Genomic DNA, 27,588 nt, shown 5'->3' on the forward strand with positions numbered 1-27,588 from the left:
TGCATTTTGATGACATCACAGGCGTTTGGCGTGATCAGAGCAATTATGGAGAATAAAAGAGAAAGTAGCGGGGAGGGATTGGGACTGGAAAGTTCAGCTCTGTTCTGGTAGTGCGCTGCGCCAGCAGTCTGTCCCCCAGCTGACAGTGTTTCTGCTTCTCACCAGCTCCCCCCAGTGATGAGTGTGAGCTGCCTAAAAGTGAGGCGGGGATTGTGTGGGATGCCATCTGCTTCATCTTTCTCCTAGCGCAGCGCAGAGTCTTCCTCAGCTACTACTTCCTGTATGTGGTGTCAGACCTTTGTGCCTCAAAGATCCTGGCCTCCAGGTGAGCCTCTAGCACACACTGTCATGAAGGAAACCATGCAGCCTTGTGGGATCGCAGTAGTAACAGGAATGAAAACCCGTTGGTCTGATTTTACAACCTTTCCGTCATTTCTTGGCCTGGTTACTGCATGCTGCAATCAAACGCGTTTAGCAAAACAATGTTTCACCCTGCCAGTCTGTGGGAAACCACAACAGCACTCGGTCAGTTCACTCCATTAGAAGCACCATTGGGGACCGATAGGGCCCGTAGTGCACCAGCCTGTGGCATAGATTAGGCTCAATTCATCATTGTGACTGCAGCTGGAGCTCTGCCATTGTGACTCAAAGGGCTGTTCGAGATGGGGCAAGGCACTGTTAAAGCATGGACAGGAATGTCATCCTCATGTGTTTCATGTGCTGGGCGTCACTTACAGTGCATCATATCCAGACTGCCAGTGCAGACCACCCGTAACACTAGTAACAATCGGTGGTGTCCCTCTCACCCCCAACAGGGGCGCGGAGCTGTTCGAGGCCAAAGTGAAGAAGCAGGTTGCGGCACGACTGGAGCAGGAGAAGAAATCTGTTGAGATGCTGAAGAAACAGTAAGAAAGTCCTTCCTGCTCACTGAGGGGCTGCCTGCTGGGTCCGCAAGCCAAAATGATCATTTCTGGTGCACTGAAGTGCTTTGTAATGTGTGTGTGTGCGTGTGTGTGTGTGTGTGTGTGTGTGTGTGTGTGTGTGTGTGTGTGCGCGTGTGTGTGTGTGTGCGTGCTCAAAGGCCAAAGGAGAGAGAGCAGGCTGTGTTTCTGCTGTTCTGTCACGCTCTGCACCCAGTTTGGAAGCGTGATGCCGCACCGCCCTGACGGCTTCCTCTCCTCGATTCTCCTCCTTCCCCCCAGGATGGAAAAGATTAAATCCAAGCAGAGGAGGTTCGAGGGGGGAGAGGGAGAACCAGCCGTGCAGGGGGATGCGGACGTGGATCCCACGCAGGAAGAGGACCGGGACTCTCAGGGTATCCTCCTCTTTGGGTTTCTTGTTAAAAAGCCGTGGAGAATCTGTTTGGGGAAACACTGAAAGGTATGAGTCACGTCTACCATGACGCAGGGCAGGGGTGCAAGCCTCCGGTCTTCAAGAGCAGGCCACTGTGTCTCTAAACCACCTTCCTCTTGCATCTTGAGAAAATGGTAAAGCTGGAGGATTTAAAACAAATACTCAGTTCAGTGAGAAATTAGGAGCTCAGGGTAGAGGCCTGGAGACCGGAGCTGTGTGCCCCTGGCCTGTGGTGAGAGACAGACCTGGCCAGGTAACAGTTCCCTGAGTCTGTCTTCCAGGTGTCCCCACGGTTTCGCACCCCTCGCAAAGCTCTGAAACCTGGCTTATTCACTGTGAAGATATACAGACCCGCCACAGCTCTTGGGAACCAAATGAAACCTTTCCCACTCAGTCTACATGCACTATAATCGCAGAAGAATGTGCCACCACTGGGTTTAGATACCCAGTTTGTCAGTGACGTAGTTTTCGGGCACTGGCACACTTCCTGATCCTTGGCTAAGAGCAGGCTCCTGAATGCTTTCTGTGGAATATTCGATTGACTTAGCGACAGGGGAAGTGAGGGGTCATTGCGACACCCTGAACTGCAGTCAGGCGGAGACTTACCCCTGCTGGGCGAGCTGTTTGGACTGGGCCGAACACTGAGGGCTGTAGCAATCACGGCCTCTCCCGTGGGCACCCAGTGCATTCGACAAACTGTCCAGCCTCTTCTTTTGCAGTAAAGGACATATTTTGCAGGTGGGAGTGAAAAGGGGGACAAAAGGGATAGAAAGAAATGGTGGCGGCCGTGGGTGACCCACTCGTCCAGTAAGTACTGTGTTGTGCTCTTCGCACCTCGCCCGCTGCCTGGCTGCTTGCTGCTGTGCCGGTTGCCAAGCACCAGTGCGTGGACGGGTTCTGCGCTCGGCCCGGTGGCTCTTGCATGACCCTGGCTTCACTTGGACCCCTCTCTTAGTAACGACCGCAGGATCGCAACTCCGAGCGTCAGACGTTACTGAGCGTTTACTTCGTTTTCTTGCGTGTGTGCGCAGGAAGAGCCTCGTGTGTTTTGTTCTGCAGGGCTTCTAATACCTGCACCTGTTTTGAAGAAAAAAAAAACCACAGACTGGATGAGAAGCATCTTGGCATGAAAGGCGCTGTATAATTGGTTGCTGCTTGAGAGGTTGAAAGGCTTTCGAACATGAACAAGCAGAGAAAGAGAGTTCTGCTGTCTTTATTACACTAAAACTACTGAACTGTGTTTTTAGCGTCTAATCGGGTAAAAGCAAGTTTTGCTAAATTGGACAACTTATTATGATAACAGATGGTTCTTTTAAAATATCGACCTGAATGATTTTGTGCATCATCTAATCTCCAGAATGCGAGGCTTGTGCGTTACCTCCTTTAATTTTGCCGAGGCGCGTCCAGGGTTAATGTGCCCGATTTCCGAAGGGCCGCCTCGTTCTGAACGACAGTGCTTTCACGTGCGTGAGGGCAGCGATGGCCCCGGTCCGGGCTGTGGGCTGATGCTGTTTCCGTGTGTGCGCGCGGTCCACAGTGGTGCGCAGCGGCAGCTACTACCTGTTCGAGTCGGACAGCGAGGAGGAGGAGGAAGAGCCGGAGGGGAAGGAGGAGGAAGCCCCTGCAAAGAAGAAAACGGCTTTTCAGGTGAGGAAGAGATGAGCAGAAGAGCTGGCAACCACTTATGCACTGGTCTCAAGTGAATATATGGATGTCTCCAGACACAGTAGGCATATTCATTTTGTCTCTTTTATTCCAGAGGGTAAATAAGGACAAACATTTTAGCACTCATGACCACCCTTATTGTTTCAGACAGACACATTTTAAACCGCCTGAGGGAGCTCTCATGGTAGGAGACTGAAGGTTGTATGAGACCCTTTATATATGGTTTTTGTATTTTTTACTTAACTAAGAAAAAACTAGTGGTAAACGCTCTATGAACATCTCCCACAGTCTTGCGCTCGGCGACCAGGTGTCATGATTTCTTTTAAACTCTTTAACAAAACCTTTATTAATGAAACTAGGAGCTCATCGCTAACTGAAGAGTCCCAGGCATTTTATCACGAGTCCGACAGCAGTAGTGAACAGCGCAGACGAAGAGGGAAAGGGCGGATTTATGGGAACGACTTGTTTTGAACTTTGAATCTCGTATTAACGACACGTAGTTGTTACGTGTTTCTGGAATCCGGGCTTAGGAAGACCAATATTTCCTGCGGGAGCACTGCTTGCTCGCTCACAGGCAGTAAGATAAGCATGTCGCTGGACTCTTGATGTGGGATCTGTACGGCGGGCAGTAGGTACAGCTGGGGTGGAACAGCATTAGGAGTTTCTGTATCGCAATCCTCCGGGCCCGTTGCTTTGCAGGGAAACCGCAAGGAATCAAACTGTATTTCCATTGGTATAAATGCCACCGTAGTTCAGCTGACAGGCCAGCCTGGATCTGTGACCTTGCCTTCTGCAGCTGGCGTATGAGGCCTGGGTGACCAGCTCGAAGGCTGCACTGAAGGGGCGTGAGAAAGAGGAGTCCATGCTGAGGAGGGAGGAGAGGAAGAGAGCCAGACAGGAGCTGCACAGACAGCAGGGTAAGAGGGCATCTGTGTGTTCTGATGGGCCAGGTGTTGGACTCCCTGTCAAGGGATTGGTGAGGGTCTCAGGTGTATCAAGGAGCTGTGAATCTCTTTTGTGTTTGGTCAGGTCTGAACACTGTAAGTAGCCACTGTTCACTGAGTGAGACATTTAGCATTTATCTCCCCATGTGGCTCTCTTCATCTGTGTAGATCTCAGTGCACTGTACTGTACGTGCCTTGGTGTACTCGTCACTGCTCCCTGTACCAGAACCATTTTCCTTCTCTACATAACTCCCCAGGCATCGACAGGACAGAGTCCACTGAGGAACTGGACCTGGACAGCACAGAGGAAGAGACAGGTGGAGAGAAGGGTAGGTGGTGGTTATACCTGAATAAACACTAATCAGACATTTCCTTGGTCCTTTCTGGTGCAGGATTTATTTCAGCATTTTGTCCTTTATGAAGATGGCACATGGTTATGTGACTGACATCAACAAACAAAAAACAATATTGTCATTAACAATATTGTAATTAATTGTAATCAATTATTGTTAATAATTGCTGGGATTCACAAAAAGAATAAAAATGACCTTTTCTGTGAAACATTGCATGCTCCTTTGTAGACTTTGTAGATTTATGAAATCTCAGTTTCCTTCCTGTTTTTCCGGAATGGGGAGAGAGCTGTCAGTTCACCTGAAAATCCTAATCCTACAAAAAAAGGCTTGTTTTGTTCTTAAAATCAATACAGTTCTTATCCAGTGATTCAGTGCCCGATTTCTCCCTGATTTCTCCTCACAGACAGCAGGTTTACGCGCTTCATCGACTCAGTCAGGTTTGCCTGGGTCTTCATTTCTGCCCTCATCGAGGACCTCGCTGATGGGCTCAACTCCCTCTGCAAGGACAACCTGGACATCTCCAAGGTGCTGCGCTTTGAGAGAGCCCTGCTGAGCCAGGAGCTGAAGAAGGTGTGGTGATATATTTACAACCGCCTGTGATCAAGTCATGACTTCATGCACGCCACGATCCTGTCAGCAACAGTGCAGTTCAATAGCATCGGCGGTGCCAAGGGGTGGGGAGGGGTGACAGGATAGTCTTCTCTCTGGCCTCCTCCAAAATGTCCCTTACCCTCCTCTCCACCCCCAGAAAGAGTGAAAGAACACGTTTCTCTTGCCTGACAGCAAAGGAACTACCAAAACTGCCAATTAATCGTGGGGATTACACAATTGCCTCTGGGCTCCCCTCTATTATTTTGTCGAACCCAACTACTCTCCTTGCCCTTGAGTGCATACTGGTATCTCCACTGATGAATATCCTCATTACTATAGTATGTGTTGTGAAATACCTTAATATGTAGCCTTGTTTGCACCTAGAATATTTCCGTTCTGGACCCATGTGTAATAGTGGATAATGGCAGCTTAGTCGTTGGAGTAGCTGGAAGTGATAGGAAGGACTGCGTCAGTGATAAAGGTACAGGCTGCTCTGTGTCGAGTCCTCGTGCTCTTGCCCTTTCTGGTCCTTCCCTTCCAGGGAAAGGAGGCGTCCCAAGGCACGATAAAGCGGTTTTACCAGAGCCGACTGTCCAGGCAGTCCACCCTGGCATCTCTGGGGGGTCAGGGCGAGGGGAACCCCCTGCCCACCATGCCCCGCGGCTACGCCCAGCTGCGCAGCTCGGACTCCAAGCTCTCCTGGAACAGCAGCTTCTCCAGGTTGCCATGTCTTCATCTTCATCATCTCCGTCTTCATCCTATAACACCCCCCCCTCCCCCCAGAAAAACACAGTTCCCTAAATCGCGTCATCTAATTTGCATTTCAAGCATTGATAATTCTTGTGGTTTGTGTTTTGGTTAACTTGTCACTCTTTGTTAACTTGGCTGTGTCATTCTGATGTACTGTTTACAATACCCTGCATGTAACATTAATTTGATGATGTTCCTGGAGACAGTTCATTTCATAGAATGACACTCTGTATTCCGTTTGAATAAGCTTTCAGTACCTTCCACCATCTTCATGACTTAGCAATTCTAAAATGCCATTTTAAAATGTTGTTGGAACAGGATTCAACAAATTAATAGTTAATATTCCTTTGGTGTGTTCTTCCTTTATTACTCATTATGTTCTGTTAGTCCCCCAAGAAAACTGTGATGTTTTAGAAGCTGAGACCTGAGCAGGAAACAGGCCCTGGGATCCGTGCTACAGGCCCTCAGGTACTGCCTCAGCTTGACGCTGTGTCATTTCCCAGCTGCCTGACGGACGAGACCATGCTGGGCTCGCGCCAGCCCACGCAGGAGGATCTGGACGAAGAGCTGCCTGCTTCCCAGCACCCCACATCTACTGGGGACCAGCTCCGCAGGAGACTCCTCAGAACCGCCAACATCGACCTCCCTTCGATTGATGGCGACAGTCCTGCAGACAGGTGAGCCTTTTCTCCCCTTTTTACTCACAAGACTGACTGTCGGACTTCGAGACCACAGGAGGAGCCTGGATTCTGGAGGAGCAGCAGTCAGGTGAAGAGCTGCCTGTGGTCTACAGCCCCATAGGCTGCACACTATTTCAGTTCAGCTGTTGGACATGCTCACCCTGCTTGCCTGCTCTTCTGATCCTCACTCCCTTTTTTTTCTCCATCTCCTGTTGCTTTGTTCCATTCCTGGGAGCTCTTCCCCTTGTCCTCTGTTTCTTGCCTGTGGATTGAGACGCTGTCTCCACACCCTCACAACCCCTTCGTTTCCCCCTTCCTTTCTCTCGTATGCTTCAGCTCCTCTGTGAACGTCATCGCTGAGGAAGCAGGAGAAGAAGAAGTCGAAAGGAGGGAAGGGCAAGAGGAAGAGGAGTGCAAGGAGGATGAAACGTTGAAGCGTCCCTTCACCTCCTCCCGGGCCTCCCTGGACAGTAGGAACCTCCTGGATGAGACAGAGGACCCAGAGGAGCCCAGGCCCCTCACCCAGGAGACGCGCACTCTTACCGCAAGCGAGCTACTGCTCAACAAGTCAGTGCAGAAATGTCCAGCCACGGGACCATGTCTTTCTGCCTGCCTATTCAGAATTTGCAACGCAATAATACTAATAATAAGGACGATCTGCACAAAACCTCGCGCACTGCAAAATGACGTCTAAACTAAGTTGTCCTTGCATATTTTGCCTGTTGCATGCAGTTGTGCTTGATGAAGTAACCTGAGACGGAACGATGCTTTCAGAGCATGATGGATATTCCTCTCCATCCACAGCCCCCCCGCCCCAGCTCTCTCTGACTCTGCTCCTCTCCTTGCTGTTGCGCCCCCTGCAGGATGTTTGAGAACGAGGAGATCGAGGAGTCGGAGAGGTTTTTCCAGTCTCTTCCAAGGCACCTGCGGCTGCTCTTCGCTCTCTACCGCACCATGGTCTCCAAGTCGGAGATGCTGTGCTACTTCGTCATCATCCTCAACCACGTGGTGTCAGCCTCCCTCCTCACGCTGGTTTTGCCCGTCCTCATCTTCCTCTGGGCCATGCTGTCCGTGCCGCGCCCCACCAAGCGCTTCTGGATGACAGCCATCATCTACACCGAGGTGATACTCCCCCCCTTCGACCCAAACCAAAACCGTGCAACCATGCTCAGAGCACCGAGGCCTGAGCAGAACCCCAGTCAAGCAGGCACCCTCTAATCTGCTTCAAGCCACATTTTAAATCTAGCCCAGGACTTTATAATAATAAACCTTATATAGCACCCTTAAAAGGTGGCTTCTCTAAGCGCTTTAAAGAACAATAACAATAAAAAAACACACAATGAGAGGAGACAATAAATGGGGGTACTGAATACAGTAGGAGCAGAGGGGTAAACAACAGGACCAGTTAACTGAAGGCCCTTCTAACAAAGAAGGTTTTGAGTCTAGAGGTCAGTTTTAAGGGTGACTTTCTCCTAAGCTGTGCCTTAACATGATGCAGACACTTAATTACGGCTGTAACCCTTCTTTTCCAAATTGGAACCCTAACCTCATGCTATCCTTGCCCTAATTTCAATTTTCCCTGACCTCCAACTTCAAGAGTGGGATGCTAAGCCCCTTTGCAAACTAAAAGCACACCCCACGAGATTGGTGAAGAGCATGTGTTAATAACGATTTTGACTGAAATGGTGCGAGGACACGCCCTCCTGGCAGAGCCAGAGGTAGAGGGATGCACCTCTCCGGAGGCTCCAGTCGGAATCCGGATGGGGCCGGATCTGTAGGATGTCTCCTTGGCCTGTCTCTGTGTTTTACTGTCTCTCTCTCTCTCTCTCTCTCAGATCACTGTGGTTGTCAAGTACCTCTTCCAGTTCGGCTTCTTCCCATGGACCACCTCTGCGTATCGGGGGATCAACGCGGAGCGCCCCTTCGCTCTGCCCAACATCATCGGGGTGGAGAAGAAAGACGGCTATGTGCACTTTGACCTGGTGCAGCTGCTCGCCTTGTTCTTTCACAGGTCAATCCTCAAGGTACGGCGTTCGGCCTCCGACTGGGCCCCTGCAGCCTCGGGCCAGGGGCCCTCAAAATACCAAACCTACTTAATACATTACAGAACAGCCCTTCTGGACAACCGGCCACTTAATCAAATTGTAGATCTAGTTATGAGCTAATCATGTGAGCCGTTTCTTGTTGTGCTGGATTACTGCCATAGAAGGTTTAGTATCTGACTGCCCCTGCCCTGTGTACAGCTGTTTGTGTGCACCCTGTATGAATACATTCAGCAGTTGGCTGATGAACATTCTGCACTAATCAAACAGGGCTGTTAATATTCTGAACAGTAAACGTTGGTTACAGCAGAGGTGTCGCAGAAATTTAAGGCTGTCAGTCATAATGGATCGAAGGCTTGGTTTCCTGCCCGGCAGTCCATTTTCTTTTTGCTAATGCATGCTTGAGCTGCTGTGTGACATCCCAGTCCAAAAGCCTTCAGGGAGACCTCCAGCGTGTCTTTTCTCCTGATGTGCGAGCAGCCCTCTGGGATCTCGTCGGGTGGTTTAAACCAGGTGCCCGCGCGTGCACCGCCTGTAGGGAGTGAGGGGCTGTTTGGGTGAAGGTTCGAAGAGGCCCGAGAGCCGCCAGGCCGAGATTCAGGCGAGGTGTCCCCGTGTCCCCCCCCGCAGTGCCACGGGCTGTGGGACATCAAGGAGGTGGAGATGCCGGACTTCTTCAAGAAGCTGAAGAAGAAGGCGCAGAAGAAGCGAGGCAGCACTGGGGAGCGAGAGGACAAGCAAGGGCAGCGGAGCTCGGGAGAGCGAGAGGCCCGGAGAGGACGCAGGCTGCCCTTCCTGCCCCTGCAGAGCTCCGGGGGCTCCCTGTTCCGCAGGCGGAGAGCAGCGGACAGCGCCGACGGCACTGGTGCGTTGCCCACACAAGTCCCGCCGCGCTCGAGCACATGGGGTTTTTTTTTTTGTTTCCTCATTGGAAAAGTAAAAACATATGCCAGTGCCAAGTTCCTCTTGGCCGTTATGTTTAGAGAACATTTTTGTTTCGTTTTCGGGTCTCTATGGGTGTTTTCTGTGTTGGGAACACTTTGAATCTTGTGTGTGTTTGGTCGTTTAGTCGAGTCCGACTCTTCGTGATCTGGTGGGCCCGAGCGTGCCAGACCTGTCTGTCAACACCTGCTTCTCTGGGCTCTTGCAAACTCATTTTCATCACTTCAGTAATACTATCTATCCATCTTGACCTCTGCCGCCCCTTCTCCTTCTCCCTTCAATCTTTCCCAACATCACAGTCTTCTCCAGTGAACCCTGTATTCGCATTTGTATGGGCAAAGTATTTGAGTTTTAGTGTCACTATCAGTCCTTCCAATGAACAGTCTGTGTTTATTTCCTTGAGTATGGACTGATTTGATCTTTGATCTTTGTGCAGTCCAAGGAACTCTCCACAATTTTCTCCAACACCACATGAATCTTAACGTGGAGCAAAAATCTTTATAAGGCCCATGAATGTGTCCAGATTTCAAAACTTGTATTTCAACTGCGTTACTGAGAAGGTCATCCCTTGAGTGTAAACCCCCAGAGTGAGTTTTCAAACTTCCAAGGACAGAATCTCATAGATCAGAATCATGTAGCGAGACACACAGATTTAATCAGATTGAATGAATCATAACATGATTGCTGTGATATTTTCCGGTGTTGTTTCCCACAGGGATTCTGGAGCACCCGAAACGGGAGTCAAAGAAGAGACATCACTCAAAAGTGCCCCAAACCCGGAAGCACATTATCAGGGAGAAGTTTCGGGAGAAAATGTTGGAGTTCAAAGCCAAGGCAGTGGAAGTGTGAGAACAGACTTCCCAACCCCTGACCCCTGACCCCTGACCCATGGTGACCTCCTCAATGATAGCTCCAGTGCTGTGTGAAACAAGTGATGATATGGCCATCACACAGAGCTAAATTTGGCATTGTTCTTCTTGTTCTTTCTTTTTTTGTAACATGTTAACAGTTGCTTGCATGTGTTTGTTGTTCAATTACAAATGGAAACTAGAAGCAATTTTACTGCTTTCGAGCTTTCCTGTGAGTTTTAGGTGACTCTAGTTAACTGTAACGGACACGTGAAATTTCAGACATGCAACATTTCCCTCACTTTGTTTGTGCAGTGTCTGGTATTCCTATCATGATGCTGCCTATAGGTCAGTTTCAATTAAAACAAATGCTTGTTGCAGGAACTATGGTCATAGTCTGATTCAAGAAATCCCAAAACATACTGAGTCCCCTTTTATTTGGCTTAACCAACACAGTGAACACTAATAGTAAAAAAGTAAGAAGAGTAACAGACTGAAAACACTAGGGCAAGAACTGAAATATCAAAAGAATGAACACGAAAAGGTGGGGGAAAATACTTTTCTTTTTTTTCTCCGGTACCACATCACCTTGCACATTTTCATTCATTTTTTAATGTCCTGTTAAATCGTGGATCCTACTACAGAATGCACTCGCAAGGCATTAATGTAACTCTGGTGCTTAGTCCATCTCAGGCTTTGTTTAACACGACCTTTTCAGAAACGGCTGTTCTGCCCAGCTTGCAGTGCTCACTGGGAGGAAGGACATGGGCACATTTCCAGTCATTACAGAGGAAAACCTGCCACATGAGAACTCTTGTCAAGGGTGGGGTTCCTTCTTCCCCATGAAGGTGCCTCTCAGAGTGAGCAGGTCTGCCTGGTGGCTGAACTGATTTAAATGCAACAGGCCAGGTAGAGACAGAGACAGAGATAGAGTGGAGCTGAGCAGCTGGGTGATCAGTAACAAACAGGACTGTAACATTGATCTCTGTCTGTCTGCAGAGCTCTCCAAATCTACCTGCCTGTCAGGCAGTTCTTCTATGACATCATCCACCCTGAGTACAGCCCCGTGTGCGATGTGTATGCCCTTATGTTCCTGATTGATGTCGTCAACTTTATCGTCATCATTTTTGGTTACTGGGCCTTTGGAGTAAGTACAGATACGGATGTACTTTTAAAGCAGGACCCACACAGAGCGGCAGACGTCTCCTTGAGCTGTCTTGCAAACTTGAGCTGAACCAACAACCAGACTTAACTTTGGGTTCAAGCATGGCTCTTTGTCAGTTTCAGTGGCTTGTGATCTCACGGGTCTGTATTACGTAGAATAGAACGTTATTGATGAGGAACTCCTGGAAAAGGGTCATCAGCTAGATTTGATGGGTATGAGCTGTGACAATGCAACAGCTTAATAAGGATTCAAGAATAATTCAGAACTGCCTGTTGGCATCCAATCGTAATGCCTGCCTGTCCGGTTCCCGCAGAAGCACAGCGCCGCAGCTGACATCACGGAGTCTCTGTCAGAGGACCAGGTCCCCGAGGCCTTCCTGGTGATGCTGCTGATCCAGTTCGGCACCATGGTAGTGGACCGGGCCCTGTACCTGCGCAAGACCCTGATGGGAAAGTGTGTGTTCCAGGTGGTGCTGGTCTTCGGGATCCATTTCTGGATGTTCTTCATCCTTCCTGGGGTCACAGAGAGGTGCGCCCCCCCCTCCCCCCCACTTCCAGCCCACCCCCCGACCCCTCCCCACCACCCCACTACCCTTCTCCAGCTCACAGCGGCAGGTCTCCACCGGTCGTTCCGAGAAGGGAAGGGGGACAACGGGCTGCCGAATGTTGGGAAAGTCAGGTTCCTGAGCTCTCAGTGGGCTTCAGCGCTTCTGCACCTGGATTCGGTTTTCTCAAAAGATGTCGCCGGAAAATAGACGCGACCCAGGCGAAGCGGCTAAGAATCCGCCGAGCAGCGGCAGCAGTCCTTCCAGCGGGGGGTGTCCCGATTGTTCCAGTTTCCGTTTGGTTTCATTTCAACAGGAGGTTCAACAGGAACCAGGTGGCCCAGCTGTGGTACTTCGTGAAGTGTGTGTACTTCGGGCTCTCCGCTTACCAGATCAAGTGTGGCTACCCGAACCGCGTGCTCGGCAACTTCCTGACCAAGCGCTACAACTGCCTCAACCTCTTCCTGTTTCAGGGGTGAGTGCGGGCGGGGCTCTGTCCCGGGGAGAGATCTCACTCTCACTTCCACCCAGAACTCTCTTGGACTGCACGAGGGAGGCAGGAAAGTGTGGGGTGTGCTGCCGTCCCTAAAACTTTCATTCTTGAAGGGGTTCAAAAACAAGAACTCCCTGGCCACACCCCCTGGTAAATGTCAGCTGGAATAACTCCGGAAAAGCCTGGTTTGGTTGTGTTTTATCGTAAAAGAGATCAGGTAATTAAAACTGAATTCTGCAGGCAATATGCAAGGCTATTCTAGATCTTTTTACTTTGAAGTGGTAAAGAATGACCATTCCTGGCCAGGGGTTGCTCCTTTTTCTGCATGCATACTGATCGTCTTGTAAGAATCTGGGAAACCGATGGCACGGGTAGCAGCCATCAATCAGAGTAGTCGACCTGTGTACAAACATGGCTCTGCAGCACTGAGGGTCATCCCCTGACTTGTTCCGGACAGGTTCCGGCTGGTGCCCTTCCTGACGGAGCTGCGCGCGGTGATGGACTGGGTCTGGACCGACACCACGCTCAGCCTGTCCAGCTGGATCTGTGTGGAGGACATTTACGCCAACATCTTCATCCTCAAGTGCTGGAGGGAGTCCGAGAAGGTAGGAGGGTGCCGTGACGCCCAGGCTTTCGTCTGCTGGCTTTTCTCTTGCCGGTCCCTGAGGTTTTTAAATTTGCTGTCACTTCCAACAGCGGGAACAAGTAAAGGTTTATCTCCATGCTGAAAAGAGAAGAAAAGCACAACGTTTCGGCTGTGGAGCTTTCTTCAGGACCTCAAGAAGACTCCACAGCCGAAACGTCTTCAGGAGGGAATAGACCTTTACTTGTTCCTCTGCAGCCTACGCTAGCTGACACTTTCCTACTTAAACTTCTTCTGTCCCAACATCGGTATAGAATGAATCAAGCAGCCCCTTGTCGATGAAAACAACGCATACATATCCCTGTAAACATGCATTGTCAGATAACTGACTTTTTACTGGGTTGCCACCTTGTAGTCTGATCTCTTAGAAGATCAGCAGGGCTGGGCCTGGTCGGAACTGGGATGGAAGACCTCAAATGAAAACCAAGCTGCTGCTGTAAGTGATGTTAGTAGACCAGTGGGTGGCGCTCTTCTTACCAGACTAGGAATTCCAGAGTAATTTCTCAGTGTAGTGATTAGGAAAGCAGAGCTGTAGGGGGTGCTGTCCTAGGGATGACCTTAAACTGAGGTCATTAATGATCCCTTGGCATTATTAATAAGAGCAGGAAGTTACTGGTGTGGTAGTTTTCTCACTACTCCACACATGAGCAGAGCTGCTGGTGTAGAATGGCGTCATGCAGATGGCTTCTCTTCAGTGGTGGGTGAAGTGGGTGCCTCCCTACACATGGAGCGCTTTGGGATCCTTTTGGATAGAAAGCTACATGGCAACATGCAGTTGTGGAGGCATTCCTGCACGCCTCCGTGACGGAGCACCTGATCCAGAAACGTCCGTGGCTTGTTCCCCCTGGGAGCCTGCTCCCTGGTCTTGCAGCGAAACAGCAGCAGCTGGCTTATCCGCTGGTTTCTCACCCAGTGACGCCGGTGTTCCCTGTGCAGAAATACCCACAGCCCTCGGGGCAGAAGAAGAAGAGCGTGGTGAAATATGGCATGGGGGGCCTGATCATCTTCGCTCTCATCTGCATCGTCTGGTTCCCCCTGCTCTTCATGTCATTGGTCAAGTCCGTGGCTGGAGTGACCAATCAGCCGCTGGACGTCTCCATTCAGCTCAGCATAGGGGGGTATGAGGTATGGACTTCCCCATCGTTATTGTCTTTCTTATCCTTGCACTCTTTCCCACTTTTCCTTTAGTTTTCCTCTCTCGTTGTTGCCAATCCTGAGTTTTAGTCAAATGAAAATCACAAGAGCCGGTCGATGATTGAATGTTGCCCATTAACACTTTCCGCAATGACACAGAGCAGATGCTGATGTCTCAGTGAGAGGGGATGTCCTGTCTGTGTTTCTCCTCTCAGCCCCTGTTCACGATGAGCGCGCAGGAGCAGAATCTTGTGCCCTTTTCTCAGTCTGCGTACAACCGCTTGACCCAGCAGTTCGCCACGCATCCGGTAAGAGCTCCTCTGCCCACTGTCCTTCCTTCACATCCGTCTCCCACCCCTCAGCCTCGCGCACGGCTGGAGACGTGATGTGTGTCCCTCGTTTGTAACCCTTCTTCCCTTCCGACACTGTAAAACGTATAGTGCTCAGAGAATCCACAAATCAGAACACATCAGAGATCCACTTGGCTGGAGTGGAAACCCTGATGACCATACCATAAAGGTTTCTCTGGAAATGTCCCAATTTCCTGTAGAAACCTGTAGGCAGTGTCGGGAAAAATGATGTTAAAAAAGCAATCCATTACAATCACATGTGTAAGAGATTACTTTTTAATTTTATAAGAAGTTCCATTTAAGAGGTAATGCATTACTTTAAAAATTACTGTACATAATAACATGGTGTTGCTTTTCAAAATTATTTTCCCAAACTTTTTTGATGGTATTAAATTATCCCTTATGTTAGAAGTATCTTCTACTGCCAAATGGATTACTTTATTAAAATAACTTTCCCCCCTAATATGGTCTATTGGTCATCTAAAGGTTAGTTTTTCAGAAGTGACTGATCCGAGTCTGTTACCGTGGCAACAGGCTGGTGTCCCACCACGCTCAGTTCCTCAGCCAGTGAAATGGCAGCACTGGTGGTCCTGTGTTCCAGTGCAGGGCTCCTCCGGTCCGGCCCGACAGCACCTTCATCATCACTCCATCTCGTGTCTCCCTCTCTCTCTCTCTCTCTTCCCTGGCAGCTGGCCATGCAGTTCATTGTGAACTACCTGCCGGAGGACATCGTCGCTGCAAAGATCAAAAGTGACGCCAGCCTGGTGTGGGGCATCAGCCCTGCCAGCCGAGAAGCCATGATCCAGGAGCTCAGCAACGCCTCCCACATTTACGTCACCCTGCGCTGGACGCTGCTCAGGTACGGAGGCAGCTCACTCTGTGAGGACAGAGCGAGGGCCGTGCCCCGATTGGTTCAAGTAGGTAATAATAATAATAATTGCTTACACTTATATAGCGCTTTTCTGGACACTCCACTCAAAGCGCTTTACAGGTAATGGGAACTCCCCTCCACCACCACCAATGTGCAGCCCCACCTGGATGATGCGACGGCAGCCATAGTGCGCCAGAACGCTCACCACACACCAGCTATCAGTGGGGAGGAGAGCAGAGTAATGAAGCCAATTTATAGATGGGATTATTAGGAGGCCATGATTGGTAAGGGCCAATGGGGGAATTTGGCCAGGACGCCGGGTTTACACCCCTACTCTTTTCGAGAAACACCCATGCTGCGTCAGCATGCGTAGGAATTCGCACACCTGATTCTCAAACCGCGATTGTAAACAACATGGTTAATCAGGGCTGCAAAAGAATAAGTAAAGGTTTATTCCCTGCTGAAAAGAGAAGAAAAGAAACACAACGTTTCGGCTGTGCAGTGTAAGGAGATGCCACCCACCTGAAGAAGGCTCCACAGCCTTCTTTACTTTGCTTAGTTATTATTTACAATCACGTTTTGAGGATCAGGCATGGGCGCCTGCCCTTGTGCGTCCTTCTGCCTGCGTCGGTGAGTTTCTGCCCTGTCGCTGTGCGCAGAAACGCCTCGCTGGTGATGAACGCACAGACCGCCGGGGAGCACACCGTGAAGTACGAGGACCAGAGGACGAGGGACGAGCTCGTGCACATGCTGCGCGGGACACGCGGCCAGCCTGTGTGAGTCCCCACGCTCTCCGGGTAGACAGAACCGAACCACGCGCTCCGTGCGTCGTGTGTTGACTTCACAGGGAACGTGCGCCCGTCGCGTGGTTACCAACAAAAGATGCTCCTCTGCCACACGGTAGCAGACCTTTCGCCTGGCAGATTTGGCTTCTGTTATTAAAATCATTGTGTTCTCTAGGTTTTTGTTGATTTCAATGGAAAATGAATGAATCTGTTCTGCAGTTGACGATGCAATTTGTCGGGGTGGCTGGAAGCTGACAACAGTAGTCCCCCCTTTACTGTGCCGCAGTTTCGTCCAGAACATGATTTGCACCCAAAGCACACGTGACCCTCGTTATACCGCCCCCTCAAAGCTGTGCTTGATCTGAACCTCAGTGAAGACAATGGCATGAATCGGTAGGGGACAGTGGTGCTGAATTACGGTGTTTTCTCCGCTCAGGATCATCAAGTCGCTGCTGCCTAAATACATCCGGGCTCCATCGGGCCCAGAATCCAAGATCGCACACCGGCTGGACGTAGGTGGGTCTCCTTCTGCATCATGCCCTTGACCTAATCAAGGGCTCTAGGCTTCTCAGGCAATTGTAGATTCCATGTCCAATTCAGAATGAGACCTCTGTCGGCTTCCATTACATTTAAGAGCTTGAAATCATTGTTTGTCGTGTGGGTCAAACGTTCGATTTAGTATGGACAAAAGACTGGACCCAGATAAAACTCTTACATTAATCAAACGGAGTTAACTTTCACAGAGAACCAGCAGTACTGCCTTGCCTGTCCAATACTAGAAAACTGAGTTTTGGGATCTCGCCTCAGCATAGTTTTGGAATCATTTCGTAACAGAAAAGAGCAGCAAAATGTGTTATCTGAGCAAAAGGCTGTGAATACAGCTAGTACCATGTGTCTCAGGAAGTTCTGTCTCGCAGTTAAAGTGCTGCTCACTGCAAACGGTGCAGCTCATCTTTGCAGGTGAAGTGCCACTCGATCGGATCTAGGCAGCTGCAAGCCTGTGTCGCAGTGAACGTGCTCCTTCTGGTTTCTGCTCCTGGCAGCGCGGAGCTCTTGCGCTGCTCAAGGGGTTTCAGGGTCTGTGCGGAGTGACGGTGTGTCCCTCTGCCGGGCTGTGCAGCTCCACTCGTACGCCCCAGGGGCTCGCAGGCCCCTGCCCTGACACTGTGTGCCCCCCCTGCAGCTCACTCGAACGGGACCGAGGAGCCCCGGACCCTGGCCGCGCTCCGGCCCGTGGCGATCGGGCTGCGGCGGGCCAGCTCCAGCGAGCCGGGGGGGCAGGTGCCGCAGTGGTGGGTCGTGCAGGAGTGCCCGCCAGGCCGCGCGCCCGCCGGCTGCCAGAGCATTGAGATCGTCGTCTTCAACGACAAGGTCAGCCCCTCCAGCCTGGGCTTCCTGGCAGGATACGGGTAAGAGACGCCAGCCCGCTGCTTTCCCTTCCAAAACCGTGTCAGAGCGATTTCAGTCCACTTGTCCAGGTGATGCTTGCCGTAAAGGTTAGGTCACGTGTTGCCAGTTTTCTTATCCTCCACTCTTCCTCTCTTTCTTCATCCCTCCTGCAAATCTCCTGTTTCCTGCTTTCTTGCCCGTTCTTCCTTCTCACCCTCCGGCTCTCCTGTTCCTTCATTCGGCAACTCCCCTTCCCCTCTCTCCCCCCCGATCGGTTGCCTCCGCCCCGCTGCTTCCTCGTCTTTCCCCTGCAGCATTGTGGGCCTGTACATGTCCGTGGTGCTGGTGATCGGGAAGTTCGTGCGGGAGTTCTTCAACGGGATCTCGCGCTCCATCATGTTCGAGGAGCTGCCCTGCGTGGACCGCGTGCTCAAGCTGTGCACGGACATCTTCGTGGTGCGCGAGACGGGCGAGCTCGAGCTGGAGGAGCAGCTCTTCGCCAAGCTCATCTTCCTCTACCGCTCCCCGGAGACCATGATCAAGATGACGAGGGAGAGGGGGGGCAGCTGAGGAGGCGCGGGGAGGGGAGGAAATGAGGGGGGCGGGCAGAGGACGGGAGAAGGGAATTCTGCAGTTCCAAAGGGAGGGAGGAGGAGACTGTTAAAACTGCCAAACACGTCCAGCCACAAGCAAATCCCAACCTAACCCAGGAGACAGGGAGTAAAAGTCAGGATTATACCACGGACGGGATACCAGCCGATTGCAGGGCAGGACACGCACACGCAGGCACCCCCTCACCCGTGGGTGCCGAATCACTGCGTGATCATGTATTTATAGTTAATAATGATAAAGTAAGGTAAAAGCAGACGAGAAGGAGGAGGGAATGGGAGCAGGGAAAGACTGATGAATTGCGGTCCTTTGGTGGTGGTAATTCTGTGCATTGATATAGCACCTTTCATCCCAAAGAATCCCTAAGTGCTTTTGTGGATAGGAGGGACACCCATCACGTACCAGCAGCTTCACTACACAGCAGGGCGGGGGGAGGAGCGAGTCAGCAGTTTAATTCGATACACAAGCTCAGGGCGGAGCTTACCTGGGACACCGGTGTTCACACCCCTGCTCTCACCCCGGTCCTGTCCAGTTCTGGCCCCGAGGAGAGAGCACTCACAGCAGCAACACCCCTTACAGCAGAAACCTCGTTGTCTTGGGAGGTCTCCCACCCCACTCTGAGCAGGCCCAGCCTTGCCTAGCTTCTGACAAGATCGGGCGACACGATAGTGAACGAATGGCCCGAAGACTTGATGTTCGAACTACAGTGTTTTCTTTACCAGCAGAAGCAGACCTTTGAACCTGGGAATCAGACTCAGTTCACAGCATCCTGGCCCACAGGAGAGAGACTTTGTTGGAGCAGTTCATCCCGGATTTTGTCTGTGGTCGCTCAGCAGCAGATAAGACCACCAAAAGAGTGCATCAGAGGAAAGCTGTGGACATTTCTGTGAGAACTCAGTATTTTCATCCATGCCTTTTTTAAAATATATAAATATAACAAAAGCACAAATCTGTTTAGGCGGCTCTCGGGGTGCAACAGTCTTGCTTAACTGCAGATCTTCCTGAACACGGCCTGCGATTATTCACTGGTCCACAAGGGGGCGATATGTAATAACATTCGCATCGAGAGTCAGTGTGGGAAGGCAGAGCTGAAACACTTTCAGACACTTTCCACCTGAAAGGTCAGGCTTAGCTGTCCCTGCTGACCTGTCCAGCCAGTCACGACACTGCTTGTCCTCTACAGAGGACCTTAAAGGTCTCTGCCTGCACCGTTGGAAGAAAAAATAACTTTTAAATCTGACAAAAGTTTGCTTTTTTCTTGTCATACAATCTAAGGGGTGGTCAGTATTTCTAATGTGCTCCGCCTTAATCAGACTGAAACATATTAGAAACCTTGCAATGCCAGTAACAACAGACTGTAGGGATAAAAGACTCTTCCAACACCACCTGTTTTAGAGAGTAATCTGCTGATTTTACAGACTGAACAATCAAGTGCATGCATCTTTCTTATAATTAAATTGCTTGTCATGAACTTTAGTGATCATCCATGTTAATAAAACCGCTGTTACTGAAGAATTTATTGACTTTATTATTAATAGCATTTCACGTCTTGCACGGACTTACTTAAGGCAAATATGCGAATGTAAAGGGTAATTATTAATATACAGTATATTCTCCTTTTCATTAAAGACGGTGAAGTCACTGTAACGGTAGCTCTATGTCACACCCATTCGTCTGCTCTGCATCTTTAATGCTTTTAAAATTGAGCTTTTTCTATATCATAAAGGCAAAAGCACTGTAGGAGGTCTGGAGCTGGGACACAGCAGTCTGATAGATGTTCAGCATGTGGCCATTGTGTTTGCAATCATGTGTAAGAGACTCCACTCTTATCTTAAAGCCCCGAACGAATTTAGAAAATGAAGATTTTTGTGTGTGTGTGTGTGTGATACAGCGCAGATACCAGCTCTCCACTTCTTGCTTTGGGAAGTGGAGCCCCGCTCCTGTTGCGACATACCCCCGCGGGAGGGGGCTGCTGGGATCGGCCCCACGCTGTCAGAGGGACGGGAGCGCTGGCCCACGCAGATAAGGCGCGCGGGGCGGGTTATCGGCCGGCCGCCGCTGGGGCGCGCGGCTCCCTCCGCCGGTTTCCTCTCCGCCGCCCGTCCGGGGCCTCGGCTTTGAGACCCTGAAGGATTTCAGCTCAGTCACCCCCACACCCGCGTACACAGGGCCCGTCGTTTCTGTCCGATAACCAGACGTCTTACCATTGTTCGGGACTGTAGCGCTAGGTCGGAAGACCATCTGTCGCTGGCACTCTTAATTCACTCTTAACTCTTAACTCCTTCCCCGGCGAGATCAGGATGAGCGAGTCTCTGTCGGGCTCAAGACCACACCCAAACCTACCTGCTGCCTCTGCTTTTAAAGTCAGAATTCTGGTGTCTGGTGTTACATTTCATCCTGTGCTGATTTGTCAAGTTTTCTGTATGGTGCTTGGGTAGAGTTTGAATATAAATAGTGCTCTATAAAGTAAAGTTGTTTAATAAGATCACTTTATTAGCCATATACAACTTCTTTTCACATACCCCAGCTGGGGGTCAGGGTGCAGGGTCAGCCGTTGTACAGCACTCCTGGAGCAGCTGGGGTGAAGGGCCTTGCTCAGGGGCCCGACGGAGTAGGATTCCAGCCACAGGCGCAGATCCTGAGCCGGAGAGCCACCGCACTGCGATTGTGCATAATAATAATAATAATAATAATGCTGGCAAGAGGGCCCGGTGAGCCAGCGGCTGTGTCTCGTGTCTGTCAGGCAGCACGCTGGCAGACTGAGCCCCGTCAGAGCTCCGCGTCGCCACTGTCCCGCTTCCTGTGCGGCAGAGCGGCGAATCCCGTTCACCACAACCCCCATCTCCGTCCCCGAGAGAAATGAGCTGTGCAGCTGTGCTGAAAGATAGATCTCCCGAGCTGCATCTGCATGACAAGACCAAATAAGGGCACAGTCGGCGTGAAAGCGTCCCCTCTGTGAGCGACGTGTCCCCCTGCCCTGGTGGCGTCTGAGGGGACTGCGGGGTGATGTCCGGGGATGAGGGGATTTTAAACACGCTTTTTTTACCAAGTATCCTCAGCTTCTATCTGTCAGCGTTATTAGAGAATAAGTAATACGTTTATTCCATGCTGAAAAGAGAAGAAAGAAAACACAACGTTTCGGCCGTGGAGCCTCATTAGAGAATGCATCGCAAAGTTCCAAATGTAAGAACCAGCAGTAGTTTAGAAGCGTGTTTCGATCACATGCAAACAGCTGAAGATAAGGGCTGCAGGCTGGGAGCTTGTCCTGAGGGCGCCCCAATGTGAGCGACCCTCATGACACCCATAACCCACTGGGGCTCAGGTAAGAGCACTAATGAACCTCTGGGCCTCATTAAACATAACACTGATTTCCAGTTTCAAGCCGGTTTCCTTGGAAGTCTCTCCTAAGCGGAATAACTGTGAAAGTATTTGTCAGAAAATGTCACAAGAAGAAAATAGCAGAGATCTTTTGAGAATGTACAAGAATCGCTATGCACTCTTCTCTGTCTGTGGGGCAGAATGAGGCTCCCTGCTGGTGTCTTGCACTGTCGTGTTAAAATGTGCAGTGTGTAGAAAAGCTCGCTTCACGCCTGTCACCAGTGAACCTGTCATTGCGCTGTGTGTGCAAGCGTGCTTCACGTGCTGGCTGTGTGAGGTGGACTCACCCTCCCTGCCAGTGACATCAGCGGCAGTATATAAGGCATGTCTGGACCGCGAGCTGTGTTTCAGACTCGTCTGCCTTCAGCCTGTGTCTCAGTGTCCTGCCGCACTCCTCACAATGCGCGAGATCGTCCACCTGCAGATCGGACAGTGTGGGAATCAGATCGGGTCCAAGGTAAGAGATCTGTGCGTCTGTCTGTCTGCTTCATCCAGGCAGGAAGGTGAAGAGGCAATTTGCTTGCTTGAAAAATGTGAGATATGTTTAAATAAATAGAAATATATACTCCTCCAGGAAAGTGGCTTTTAAAAACACAATTACACATATTACAGAAATAATTTTGAAAGAGCTCTTGTCTAAGTTTTAACTTATTTTTGACTATGAGTCAAGTCAAATAGTGCTTCAGAGCTACTGTAGGTATGGCATCATCAGCACAGCAACTTAAGCAAGACTCATCCAGAATTACAGCAGGATAAACTCAACCTAAAGCATAACCCTATATTATAAAGAAATAAACCTCAGATACGCGTATAAGTCTTTAGTAATTACATTTGTACTAAAGTTATTTCAAATAATCTGCTTCATGTGGTATTATGGTTATTATTTTATTTTAAATTATATTTGTATATTCATTATAAAAATAAATGACAATCGAAGCATGCCAGGCTCCAGCTTCTGAGAGAATTCATTTTTTAAAACGAACCCTGCTCTTCCATTCAAAATCCTGAAAATGTAGCCTTAGCAGAAACAGCGAAAGAACGAAATGCAATGTAAGCTCTGAGTTGTATGCAAATGGCGTTTGTAACAACAGGACAGAAAGGGGGTATTTTTAAACATATTTGCATTCGAGCTAAGTAAGGGCATGCAAACTGTCTCTTTAAAGTTTGGGTGACGCTGGGTGTATCTTACCCAGCCCCCACCCCAGAGTCCGGAGATAAGGGGGAGAAGTGTGACTCAGATAGTTACTGCTGTGAGGGCGAGGGAGGGAAAAGGGAGGCATCGCAGTCCGTCAGGAGGGGGTAACAGTGAGAGAGTCAAGGAGCTTTAGAAAGTGCACAGAGAGAAAGCTTGATTACAGCTGGTACACTGGCTGACTCCGAGCCCGACCTCTAGAGCTGCATCACCCCCAGTGCATGGAGCAGTGTGAAAGAGATAGTGGGCCTCAGGCAGTCTGTCACATACACAGTGCATGCAATGCATCTTTTATGCACTCCCGTCTGCTTTTTGAGCTAGGTGAGGCTTTTCTGTGACAAAATACGTTGTGGCACATTGGGTTGGTGTTGTAAGTGCTTGACCAGTGTGTGTCTCTGTGTGCGCTCACAGTTCTGGGAGGTGATCAGCGATGAGCATGGGATCACTGCCACGGGCACCTACCAAGGGGACAGTGACCTGCAGCTGGAAAGACTCAATGTCTACTTCAATGAGGCACATGGTACAAGCACCCCCTCTTTTCAGCCCCTGAAACACTGGGTCCCAGTCAGGATCCTGCTATATCATTGGAGTAGCTGAAATCACAGCAATCTGAAAGTAGGAGGTAGCTTAACTACCTTGCTTAATCAAATCTTGCTTATGTGGCTAATCGGTCCAAAATTCTCATCACTTCTTAAAGAATCACAGAGTTACACCTGTGAGTGTTTGGTCTATAAATTTTTTGTACATTCTCACAACTCCTTGTGAAAGAATGACTTCCTATTTTGAAGCCTAAATGCATCGCATCTTTATTTCCATCTGTGATCCTAAGTCTTTCAGACACTAAAGATCATGTCATGTCAGTTGTTTAATTTGCAGTCATCTTGATTTCTTTTATTGGAGAAGAAGTCAAACAATTAAAGTACTTTTGCTTCTGTGTAGCCATTGGAAGACAGTGCATTCACACACCTCACCCGCAAGACAGGACAGACAAGATATATCTTGCATTCTTTCCCTGTTTTTACATTTTAGTAGCTTGAAATGAAATGCCTGCTACTGGATTTTCATTCTCCATTTTTCATAAAAGCATTTCCCGAAGCTTTCTATAGTGCTTCAAATGCTGATGATAACAATGCTGGGTGAGGAAGAGTGACTCCGTCCTTGTGTTGGGAGTTCCAGACTGATAGACTAGGCAACGATACTGTAATCAAAAACCACAGAGAGCTAGATGAAGACTCAGACCCACTCCGTGTCTGAAGTAAGTGTTTCCCTTCTTGCAACTTCAGGCGGCAAGTATGTCCCTAGAGCCCTGCTGGTGGACCTCGAACCCGGGACCATGGACAGTGTGAGGAGCAGCCGGATAGGACAGCTCTTCAGACCAGACAACTTCATCCATGGTGAGCCAGTGTGACTCCTATCATGCAGGCAGGCCGTACAGAGCTATCATTGCAGGCTCCCTGCTGACTGCTGTATCCAGCAGGTACCAGTGTCATTGCTGTGCTCTTTATCCTCCTTTTCAGAAGCTGTTATTAAGCTAATAAAGCCTTTGGCTTCCGCCAGACCCAGTGCTCTGGTCAGTTTAGATGGTGTCTCTCAATTGCCCCCAGTACATGTGGTTGAGTTAATGGGTTGGTGACCCATCCAGGGTGTGGTCCCCCCTAGCGTCCTGCACCTCCCTGGAGAGGCTCTGTCTCGCCGCGATCTTCTTCCAGGATAAAGCTTCCAGGACTGAACGCAGATGGATTTTACTCATCAAGGAAATCGCCTCCCATTGGGAATGGCCATTCTACTGAGCGAGGATGGCGGTACAAAGCAACAGACGCAGCATGCATCGAGCGGTATGGAGGACTGTCGGTCGGGGAGATTCATTCGGCGGCTCTGTTTTCTTGGTCTGCAGGGAACTCTGGCGCCGGGAACAACTGGGCCAAGGGGCACTACACGGAGGGGGCGGAGCTGGTGGAGAGCGTGATGGACGTGGTGCGGAACGAGTGCGAGAGCTGCGACTGCCTGCAGGGCTTCCAGCTCGTGCACTCGCTGGGCGGCGGCACGGGCTCGGGCATGGGCACGCTGCTCGTCAACAAGATCCGGGAGGAGTACCCGGACCGCATCATGAACAGCTTCAGCGTGATGCCCTCGCCCAAGGTGTCCGACACGGTGGTGGAGCCCTACAACGCCATCCTGTCCATCCACCAGCTGATAGAGAACACGGACGAGACCTTCTGCATCGACAACGAGGCGCTGTACGACATCTGCTTCCGCACGCTCAAGCTCATGACGCCCACCTACGGCGACCTGAACCACCTGGTGTCGCTGACCATGAGCGGCGTCACCACCTCCCTGCGCTTCCCCGGGCAGCTGAACGCCGACCTGCGCAAGCTGGCGGTCAACATGGTGCCCTTCCCCCGCCTGCACTTCTTCATGCCCGGCTTCGCCCCGCTGACGGCCCGGGGCAGCCAGCAGTACCGCGCCCTGACCGTGCCCGAGCTCACCCAGCAGATGTTCGACGCCCGCAACATGATGACGGCCTGCGACCCCCGCCGGGGGCGCTACCTCACGGTGGCGGGCATTTTCCGCGGCCGGATGTCCACCAGGGAGGTGGAAGAGCAGATGCTGGCCATGCAGCAGCAGAACAGCAGCTACTTCGTGGAGTGGATCCCGCACAACGTCAAGGTGGCCGTCTGCGACATCCCGCCCCGTGGCCTCAAGATGGCCTCCACCTTCATCGGCAACAGCACGGCCATCCAGGAGGTGTTCCGCCGCATCTCGGAGCAGTTCTCCCTCATGTTCCGGCGCAAGGCCTTCCTGCACTGGTACACCGGAGAGGGCATGGACGAGATGGAGTTCACCGAGGCCGAGTGCAACACCAACGACCTGGTGTCTGAGTACCAGCAGTACCAGGACGCCACGGCAGACCTCGACTGGGAGGGGGAGGAAGAGGAGGAGGAGGGGGAGGAAGAGGGTGGACAGGGGCTAGCACAGACAGAGGTGGAGGACATATAGGGGACTGAATAAACAAGAGACCGGGACCAACAGGAATATTGCTATATTGTATATTCAGTGGGAGTTTTATCCAATAGGACTTATGTCAGGGATTTGGTGTTGGGGATGGGAATGCAGGATGGAGTCGCAAAGTTTTGAGCCACTTTAGGTAACACAGGGAGTCACACTGAGGGTGGAGTTGGGAGGGCAGAGGTGATGAATGAGCTGGTGCAGAATGTCAGCCACCACTGTGTCTTCTGTGTTTGTTTTTATTTATTTCCATCTGCTCCCCAATCTCCTGGAACCTAGAATTTAATTAACGCCTTTCTCTGCTTCATCACTGGCATTTAAGAGTTCCTTTGCAGTCAGATGTTAATTGCTCTTCGGTACATCAGCTGAAATGAATGCCAGCAGACACAAGAGCCCTGCTGGCTTGGTGCTGGTACCCCAACGCCACAGTGTTTCGAACTTTAAGCCCAGAAATAAGCAACCCCCACCTGGGGGGGGTATTCTGCCTGCTCGGCTTGCTCCTTGACTATTTATTACAGCAAGTTTTGCTTTGTGTTTGGCTGTCTGTGTGAATTAGCACTTGGCGAGTCTCTATGTGCTTGTGTCCTTGCCAGTGAGTTTCCAGCCCCCGAGCTCCTCAACCCCTGTCCTCTAATTGGTGGCTTCGTTAGTCTTGACTTACTCACTAATTGGTTCAATTAGGTATCAGAGTGCTAGAATGTGCTTCCAATCAGAAAACCCTGTAGCTCTTAGTGACCCTAGTCTACACCAAGTAGGCTGGTGTGGGATAACATCATATGTTACATTATGTAATATGTTACGTGGAAATATGCAAAGTTTTCTAGGGAAGTCACCCACCTGCTGTGTGTAGATTGTACTCTGGGAGAGAGGATAACTGATCCAAGCAGGGTAGCACAGCAGCTGCCCTAGACTGACAGAAAGTGCTAGGTTTAAATGTCAGTAGGCAGTACCATTGAAGAGCAATATAATAAGAATAGATACAAAGATCTTTTCGTATCTAAGCTACATAGATACAAAAAGCATTTCTTACACTGAATTCTCCTTAATAACTTTGAGCCTGTAGCTATGTTTCAAACAATTGTATATACACCTGTATAATAAACTTACAATGTGTTGTTTAGCACAAAGGAAGTAGTAATTATACATCATTAAAAAGGTGCTCATTCGCTTTTGGATTAAATTTGAAATATTTTTTTAGAAACGTACTTTTCCGAGATCGCTATTTTTTTTAAACAAAAAGAGCAGCTAAAAGATTTTCTTCTTTCTTAGATCTAAGTTGTGATCATTTTTAGTGCCTGAATTTTGCATGCAGAATACTAAACATTTCCATTGACTATATTATGGTTCTGGAGTCTTTTGTCCATTCCTAGCCAACACGGGTGGAATTTTCTGAAGAGGACATTAAATGAACATGCATCTGACATCAGCTGCAGTCTGCCAAACACGAGTCCACGGAAACACCCAAAGTTTCCTCTGGGTTCTGTCTCTTAGACTGTGGCTTTTCCACTGGCCCGAGAGAGAACTTCAGCAAGAAAGAACATCACCACACCCCGCGCGCCTGCATGAAGGGGAAGAGATTGCACAGGACCAGTCCCTGCACACACGCAGATAAGCACACACACACACGCGAGGCTGCCGGTTTCTTCACCCTCGAACAAAAACACTCGACAAAGGCAAATGTCTGAAGGACAAACAGCCCCACCCAGCGTCACAGAAGAGAAAGCTTTGATGTAGTCATCTATATTAATTTGCTTCAGCTGTTGTACATAATTCTCACAATTTAAGATGCACAGAGAGAACCTTCTTTTATCACAACAGATCAAAAGTACTTTATATACAGAACTAAACGTACTTTCTGAGC

General features: G+C 50.1%; 2 protein-coding genes across 6 annotated transcripts in view; both read left to right on the top strand.

The window, feature by feature from the left end:
• The window catches only part of LOC148648331 (piezo-type mechanosensitive ion channel component 2), a 43,609-nt gene extending 23,941 nt beyond the window's left edge, over positions 1-19,668 (top strand). Inside the window, exons 31-55 of one of the 3 annotated variants that reach the window (XM_088607448.1) lie at positions 166-325; positions 816-905; positions 1,203-1,315; positions 2,891-3,000; positions 3,815-3,935; positions 4,220-4,291; positions 4,719-4,885; positions 5,448-5,626; positions 6,160-6,333; positions 6,673-6,903; positions 7,200-7,458; positions 8,172-8,360; positions 9,009-9,243; positions 10,036-10,165; positions 11,168-11,315; positions 11,647-11,861; positions 12,194-12,352; positions 12,828-12,975; positions 13,950-14,138; positions 14,363-14,455; positions 15,187-15,356; positions 16,028-16,144; positions 16,590-16,669; positions 17,337-17,562; positions 17,857-19,668. In XM_088607448.1, the coding sequence (XP_088463574.1) occupies positions 166-325; positions 816-905; positions 1,203-1,315; positions 2,891-3,000; positions 3,815-3,935; positions 4,220-4,291; positions 4,719-4,885; positions 5,448-5,626; positions 6,160-6,333; positions 6,673-6,903; positions 7,200-7,458; positions 8,172-8,360; positions 9,009-9,243; positions 10,036-10,165; positions 11,168-11,315; positions 11,647-11,861; positions 12,194-12,352; positions 12,828-12,975; positions 13,950-14,138; positions 14,363-14,455; positions 15,187-15,356; positions 16,028-16,144; positions 16,590-16,669; positions 17,337-17,562; positions 17,857-18,112 (4,031 nt within the window). In that variant the 3' untranslated portion in view covers positions 18,113-19,668. The remainder of the gene's footprint in view (positions 1-165; positions 326-815; positions 906-1,202; positions 1,316-2,890; positions 3,001-3,814; positions 3,936-4,219; positions 4,292-4,718; positions 4,886-5,447; positions 5,627-6,159; positions 6,334-6,672; positions 6,904-7,199; positions 7,459-8,171; positions 8,361-9,008; positions 9,244-10,035; positions 10,166-11,167; positions 11,316-11,646; positions 11,862-12,193; positions 12,353-12,827; positions 12,976-13,949; positions 14,139-14,362; positions 14,456-15,186; positions 15,357-16,027; positions 16,145-16,589; positions 16,670-17,336; positions 17,563-17,856) is intronic. The other 2 variants (XM_088607449.1, XM_088607450.1) reach the window with 2 other exon arrangements.
• Positions 19,669-21,813: 2,145 nt separating this feature from the next.
• On the top strand, positions 21,814-27,065 carry tubb1 (tubulin, beta 1 class VI). Of its 3 annotated transcripts, XM_088607452.1 has the most exons (4): positions 21,827-21,986; positions 23,133-23,241; positions 24,005-24,115; positions 24,616-27,065. In XM_088607452.1, the coding sequence occupies exons 1-4, from the start codon at positions 21,930-21,932 to the stop codon at positions 25,716-25,718; spliced, it is 1,380 nt and encodes a 459-aa protein (XP_088463578.1). In that variant the 5' UTR covers positions 21,827-21,929; the 3' UTR covers positions 25,719-27,065. The 3 variants fall into 3 exon arrangements, with proteins under 3 accessions (XP_088463580.1, XP_088463579.1, XP_088463578.1); XM_088607453.1 differs by lacking the exon at positions 23,133-23,241 and having other exon boundaries at positions 21,823-21,986; XM_088607454.1 differs by lacking the exons at positions 23,133-23,241; positions 24,005-24,115 and having other exon boundaries at positions 21,814-21,986.
• The last annotated feature ends 523 nt before the right edge of the window (positions 27,066-27,588 follow it).

This window comes from Lepisosteus platostomus, chromosome 15 (genome assembly GCF_059453375.1).
Source record: "Lepisosteus platostomus isolate fLepPlt1 chromosome 15, fLepPlt1.hap1, whole genome shotgun sequence".
NCBI lineage: Eukaryota > Metazoa > Chordata > Actinopteri > Semionotiformes > Lepisosteidae > Lepisosteus > Lepisosteus platostomus.